Raw genomic sequence first — 7,482 nt, 5'->3', positions numbered from 1 at the left:
GTCGTCTTCTTTTTTTTTAAGGCGGTTTGAGTGTGCAATACCGCCATCTACTGGAATGGAGTGTGGATCGGGATGCTAACACAGATTTTAAAACTAAAATAAACAAAACAAAAATAAATTATACTCTATTAATTTCGTCTTTTTAAGGTACCTTAACAAAAATAAGATACAGAAGTGGAAAGTCCTGTAATTTACGTAACAGTTCCGTCTTTTGTCTTTTCCGCCAGTAACGTCTGGTTGATGATCACGTGACTAATCTAAAAAAACGTATTTTTTCCAAATTGCAGTGTTTTTATTAAGTTGATTTATTTGCTTAATTCCATGGAATTTGCGCGATTTTAAGGTCAAAACAACCAACAGCTACTGGGTTTTCTTAAGACCTTTTGGAACTAAATTGAAAAATAGACTGAATTTAATGCACTGATAACTCAGATCAACTGGGATAGTTTTGTGATTGAACTGAACTTTGTCAAGACGACGTTGTGAATTGGTGTTTTACAAATAAAGGAATCAATTTAGGCCAAACATTTAACTGTAAATGCATTAAAACAGTAAAAAATAATTACTCAGTTAATGTCAAACTTCCTACGAGTCGCTCAAAATGTGAAGTTTCTGCTGGAAAGTGCAGAGGAGCTTCATTCAAATAGGGTTGAATTTTCTCAGATTTCTGTAAACAAGGATATATAAAAAGTAAGACTTATAATAAAGACAATATGGTAAATAGTACATGCGCTACAATGCATTTATTAAAAATGAGAAGCTGTTTAAAAAGCTGCAGAAAACAAACAGGGCAGTTGATGTTTGATGGGGAAGGCTGCATTTATTCTGGATTTTGAACATACATTAAACCATATGTGCACTGTAAGCAAAAATGTGAATATTTACAAAACAAAAAAAATCAATATACACATTAGAATTATAATACAAGGGGGGAAAAAATCCTTCAGTAACCCTTACAACATAACATCCTTTAAACACATGAACGTTTTGAATTTAGCAAAAAGTAGAGGGTTAGATCTGAAAACTGCAGCCATTCTGAGTTTTAAGGAGATGAACATGAAACGTTCATCTGTTCGCTCAGCTTTTCTCTTCAGTGCATTTCACTTTAGTTCCAAATGTAACTCAGAACTGAAAACAGTAAGAAAACCTCAGGTTCGAGGTGCAATCAGAAGATAAATATTGTAGTGTTTGTTTCCATCGCTTCCAAACCAAGATTCATAACTCACCGAATACCTCAGAACTGAACGCTCATCCAAGTCTGATGGGTTTTCTTTTCTTTTTTTAAAGCGATCATCAAAGCAGTAAATTCTGGTTTGTTGTGGGAATTTTTAAGCTCAGGATCCTCAGTCAACTGTTTACAACCCTGGGTCAGGTTGTTACGCATTTTGAAGGAAAATATGGATGTTTTTCACAAAATAACAGGTCGCCCTCCCCACTCAACCATGCTGCAGTTTGCAGCTTGTGCCACTAGATGTCACTCTGGCTCTGAAAACAGCTTTATACTGACCTGCTAATATATTTTTCTAAACAAACTTTAATACATTGTTACCACCTTTTATTCACTGAACTGATTTTTTAAATAATCCATGTACGTTTTCTGCAAAACGGTCTCAGAGCTCATCAACCAGCTAGAAAAAGTTTTACTGGATGAAAAATTGTAAAAATAAACAAATTATTTCCTTCACTACCAACTTCGTGCTGAACCAAAGCAACGTAACAATTTAAGCAGCATTTCAGGAAGCTAATATTTATTTATATAAGGTGCTATAAAAGCTGAGTTTGATTAATATCGACCAAACTGTTCATAAATCCAGGTTTAAACATAAATTTGTAGTCTTCCAAAACGAAAGCTGGCATTTATAAAAGCAGCTTGGAACTGCGTGTGTAACTCCTGACTGAAGGGCAGCTTGAAAACGTCGTAAATAGTGTTTATAAATGTAGCCTGATGCTTAAAGCAGAGATTAGAAATCAGATTGGTGATAAATGGCCACGCGGATCCACTGATTTGCGTACAAACATCATCTCACTGCAACACAATCTCCCCAAAAATTCAAAATGGAGGATCAAACTAAAGCCAGTTGATTCTGGTTTACCTCTAGAACCAGTGTGGTGGTAAAAACAATTATTATTCATCCTGAAAAAAATTACTTTCCATCTTTATGCATGTTGTTGGACAATGCCATCGCCACCTAGTGGTCAGGTTTGATCATTTCAGGAACAAGTCGCTGCGTAAAGTCGAGGCGTTTCTGTGCTTCAGTAGCAAAATGGAGGGAAAGCGAGGAGGGCGACCAGTTGACTGAAAGTACGATTTCCAACGGTAAACACTTATAAACAAAGTTAACCTTCTTCAACATGAGACTCTGTGCATCTTGTTAAACTCTCCAACCTTCGGAGTGAAAGTTGAAAGTCTCGTCGATCGCTAGCAGAGATTTTATTCCCAGACAAACACAGAATTTTTCTTGCTGAAACACAGAAATCGTTTTGGTTATGTTCGGCAGACAGTGGTGCTGCTCACCTCGATGGACCAGAAAGCAAAAAATAAAAAAACGATGAAAAAAAATCCAAGAAAATATTCATTGCAGATAGCAGCTAGTTTAATAAACAGTTTCTGTGCCCTCCGACGAGGAGAAGAAGAAGATGGCGGCCGGGCGGCGGTTCACCCCAGCAGCAGACCCGACAGCGCGTTCAGGTCTCTCATGTACGGGTTGTCGCTGAGGATCCGGTCGATCCGCTGCTTCTGGTCAGGAAAGATATCGTACAACTTCCTCTTCAGCTCTGACGTCTCCCCCGGCGACCGCTGCGGCGGCGGGGCAGGCGACGGCGAGGGAGAGCGGCGCGGCGGGTGCCACTCGGGCGGCCCGGAGTGCGGCCAGTGTGCGGTGGGGTGAGCCGTCAGGGAGGCGGAGTTACGCAGAGTCTGGACGTTAACGGGCGGCTGCTGCTGGGACGAGGCCCGGAAATCCGGAGGGTGGAACAGCGGCGGGGAAACTCTCCTGGAGAGAGGAGAAGAAGAAACAGGCTGCAGATAAATCCCGAACAACCAGAGCCACAGATACACACCGGATGACTCACCTGTTGTCTTTCCGCAAGAAGTCGTCCAGGTGGGGTCCGTTTTTTCCAAGCGGGTCGTCGGGAATCATGAAGTGATCCTCAACGAAGGTAAACTGAAGAAGTCTGTCAGGAAACACAAAATGCAGCGTTCACACAAATGAAAAATTTCATATTGAAAAACTAACAGCAACTTGTAAAGGTGAGCTATTATGCTTCCTTTACCTGGCTAGGACAGGTCAGTTTTAGGGCCTCTGTCACTTTAAATCCAAATAAGCTGCTGCTGGCCACGCCCCCAACTCAAAGTTTAACTCACAGGTAGGGATGGGCATTTACAGTGTTGTCATTAATTGTGATCATTAAGCAACAGAGCAGTATTTTAAAAAGTCTTTGACTCTTTACAGTAAATATCACATTCAGTAGAATTTCCCATGAAATGATGTAATACCCAAACCAACCAGTAGGTGGTGAGAAAACCACAGAAAATAAAAATATTTCTGAGTGTCTACAACTGCGTTTAGCATTTAAACTTTGAATTTTAACAGCTGTTAACACTCACATATTTCAGCAAAATGGCAAAAAAAAGTATTTCTATTTACATTGCATGGTCCCTTTAAATGTTTCACCAGAAAACTAGGAATAATTTAGACATTTAAGACTTATTTTGATTAAAAATTATTGAATCTTCTGGTCTGTAAATGAATCTAAGAAACAATGATTATCTAAAATGAATGAAGTAAATCATTATAATATCATGTTGCATTAAAATATAATACAAATGTGACTCAAATGAGAAGAAAAATGGAAAATGTGCCACTGATATTATGGAATACATGCAACACGTGAATATTTCACTAATTAGAACAAGTTCCTGTGATGATTCTGTTTCCTCTTTCTCAGAGGAACTTTTTCAGTAAAGCTAAACAAGCTATAAATCTTTATTAGTCAGCCGCGTCGCTGGACTTTCCAGCATCTCTCAGGGTAACGAAACACGTCAGCATCTGACAAACTGAACTCTGCAAATCGCAACCTATCACCTCTCCTGAATGATCCGACGCCATGTGTCCGAGGTGTCGACAAAGTCCCGCAGGTTGTCGTTGGTGACGATTATCCCGTCCGTCTTCTCTGCTAGGTGGAGCAGGAACCTGAAAAAAAGGAAAGAAAAGAGGCAGAGCGGATTGTTTGGATTAGACACTCAGGATTTTCCCGGCGTTCAAAGGTCAGACATTTCCAGAGCGGAGAGGAAAACCTGAAGAGCTCAGTCAGGATCCTGTTTTCAGTCTGAAGGCATTTATGACACAATCTGACTTCAAGTGGGACCGGCAAACTTTCAGAGATATTTCCAGAGTTTCCTCAAATATTTATTCAATGCCAAAGCTTCAAATTTAAGAGATTTAACAAAGGATGAGGCTTCTCTTGATCATTTGTAGACCATCTGAAACACTTGAATAAAAGTTTCATTTCAGTTTTCTTCCACCAGATTTTCTCATTTACAGAGAAATAAATTAGCTTCTTATGCTAGCTACACTTTACCTCATTTTAACTTATTTTAATTTTTTATGTTGCTAGCTTACTTTTTCAAGGTTTAGCCCATTATTGTTCTTTGTTTACACAATTTAACTTAGTTCATCTTACTATCACTTAGTTCATATTGGTAATTTATAGAGGTGTGCCGATCGATCGGCCACCGATCAGAATCGGCCGATTTCCGTGAAAAAGTGATCGGTGATTGTCGATCACGGTCTCTTGTTGCCGATCACCTGTATCTCATTTCTCAGCCTGCCTGTGCAGCTGGACTCCTCTTTCCTTCTCACTTCGCAAACGCGCAGCAACAAATCCTAAGCGATGTGGAACTATAACTATAACGTGAATGGGGAAGTTTGCGTGTTGCGGTGGAAAATTGAAGTACATCAAAATGCATCAACACAACAAAGCTAATACGACATAAAAACAATGCCATACTTGACGGAGTTTGGCTACATCGAGGCTCACTGCAGTAAAAAAGACATATGGAGGATCAGATAGCAGGTAAAGCAGCGCACAGCTACAAACACTCACCCAGATTAGCATGACGGTCAGAAAGCTAAACAAATAACCCGCAAAATTATTTAAGTCTTCGAGCTGCGATGTAAGACGCTGGTTCTGCTCTCGCTGTTGAACCGTTGCTACGCTACAGGTAGTAATATTTCACAGACGGAGCGCCGCTTCTGCTCCACCTGGTAGTGACTCTCACACCGAACCTCTGCTTAAAGCTGCAGCATCTAACTTAAAAAATAAATTTTACATACGTATTAAAACTTTCACTGTCCTAACATGAGACAGATAATCTCTGACAAAATCGATCTCCTCCCTGTTCTGCATAATTACTCCGCTCAGTCAGAAACAGCCACTCAGAACTAGCAGTAATCAGCTAGCCGCCATGCTATCAGGAAGTTTTCATTCAGTAACTCTGGATTGTTTATTGTAATGGATCCTGTATTTGCCTTTGAATGTTAAGTTTTATAGTTGAATTTTTTTGGCAAAGTTGAGATGTTTTATTTTGACTCTTTGCATTATTTAGCATCTTCAGAGCCTCCATATGTTTTCAGTCTGTTAAAGATAGTATTACTGATATCCGTACAATTTGCACAATGCCTGTTCAGTTTAGTTTTCTTCTTGGAAAAAGTTATTTAAAAGCTTTTATCTAAATTAAGGTGAATTCCTGGTTCCTTTTTCCACATAATGTAACCGGTAGTGCTTATGATTAAAAAAATAATAATTATGTGATCGATATCGGTGATCGGCCCTCCTGGGTGATCGGTATCGGCAGGAAAAAACCCGATCGGCACATCTCTAGTAATTTAGCATGGTTAGGGTAGCCAACCTAAATGTTTTCTATGTAGGGTTAAATATGTAGCTGTGCTTCTTAAGCCACTTTTATGGTGGAAAATGAGGTGAAAACGTTTTTTGTTTGAACCTGTCGTCATGTGAAGATATTCTCTGGCCGCAGACTTCTCTGGAGGGGGTGAAGGACAGCAGCCGCAGGTCTTCCAGCTGGTTCAGAAAGTGTTGCTCTGGAATAAAAAGAAATATGGATCAGAACAAGATATGTGGAGCCAAATGATGATCTGAAGTCTTTGAGTAATTTGAAAATGTCCCTGAATTTGGGGTTTAACACTTTGGGCTCTGAATAGAGGTTTGTAATACTGTGGTAAATACAAGGCCAGTATCCCCAACATTGATACCTTTTCTTTTTATTATTTTTGTTTGAACCTAAAATGGAAATAAAGGTAACACTTTATTTGAAGGGGGGTGAATAAGACTGTCATAACACTGTCATAACTCCTGTCATGAACATGAATAAGCCTTTATGAATATTTATGACTGTTGTCATAAAGCGTCATTCGGTAAATTATGACACTTTTAATACAAAGTTGACATTATTCAAAATGTCTTTGTTATGACAACTTGACATTAACCAAGAAATCATTACTGTTTAAACTTTACTTTTAATAACATAAAGTTACCTAATTTTTAAAGTGCAATCAGTAATACTTTTATAACAAATTTATATCAGTAATGATTTCTTGGTTAATGTCAAGTTGTCATAACRAAGACAATTTGAATAATGTCAACTTTGTATTAAAAGGGTCATAATTTACAGAATGACGCTTTATGACAAGTCATAAATATTCATGAAGGCTTATTCATGTTCATGACAGTGTTATGTCATGTTTATGACAGTGTTATGTCATGTTTATGACAGTGTTATGACAGTCTTATTCACCCCCCTTCAAATAAAGTGTTACCGAAATAAAACTTATAGGTGTTTCCAAAATATTTTAAGAACACATTAATATGATAAGAGAGGAAAAACAATAATCAATCGCATACTGATACCAATATGGTATTAATATTATCATTAAGGACTGGACGAAATGGTTGAAAAACAGCCGAGATCAATAATTATTGATTAGGTTTTTGTTTTAAATATCTGCCAACTGGTGGCATGACCTTTCCTGTTTTAACTGTAGTTTTCACTCCACATCGTTTTTTTCAATTATTACTTTTAGGCAGTTATGAGGCAAAATCTGACACTGCTGCTGTACAAGTTACTTAACAAGCTGTTGCTAGGCAACGAAAGAATGAGTTCCCACTTTGGTTACCTAGCAACCCTGAGAGTTTGACCAGCTAAAGTCTTTTCTTCAATTCCCAACATGCTGTAAATATTGATTATTAAATATTCTATTAAACGTATTATTGATATATATATATATATATATATATCCATCCATCCATCCATTTTCTTACACCCTTGTCCCTCAGTGGGGTCGGGAGGGGTGCTGGTGCCCATCTCCAGCTAACGTTTCGGGCGAGAGGCGGGGTCACCCTGGACAGGTTGCCAGTCTGTTGCAGGGCAACACAGAGACACACAGGACACACAACCATGCACAC

At 38.7% G+C, this 7,482-nt stretch overlaps 1 protein-coding gene across 1 annotated transcript in view; it reads right to left on the bottom strand.

The window, feature by feature from the left end:
* Positions 1-794: 794 nt before the first annotated feature.
* The window catches only part of n4bp1 (nedd4 binding protein 1), a 25,314-nt gene continuing 18,626 nt past the window's right edge, over positions 795-7,482 (bottom strand). Inside the window, exons 9-12 of the mRNA XM_008412539.2 lie at positions 6,005-6,101; positions 4,086-4,193; positions 3,073-3,174; positions 795-2,993 (exon numbers count right to left, since the gene is read on the bottom strand). Coding sequence (XP_008410761.1) covers positions 2,657-2,993; positions 3,073-3,174; positions 4,086-4,193; positions 6,005-6,101 — 644 coding nt within the window. The 3' untranslated portion in view covers positions 795-2,656. The remainder of the gene's footprint in view (positions 2,994-3,072; positions 3,175-4,085; positions 4,194-6,004; positions 6,102-7,482) is intronic.

Source organism: Poecilia reticulata, linkage group LG6 (genome assembly GCF_000633615.1).
Source record: "Poecilia reticulata strain Guanapo linkage group LG6, Guppy_female_1.0+MT, whole genome shotgun sequence".
In the NCBI taxonomy this organism is placed as follows: Eukaryota; Metazoa; Chordata; class Actinopteri; order Cyprinodontiformes; family Poeciliidae; genus Poecilia; species Poecilia reticulata.
This window is presented reverse-complemented; position numbering and strand designations above follow the sequence as displayed.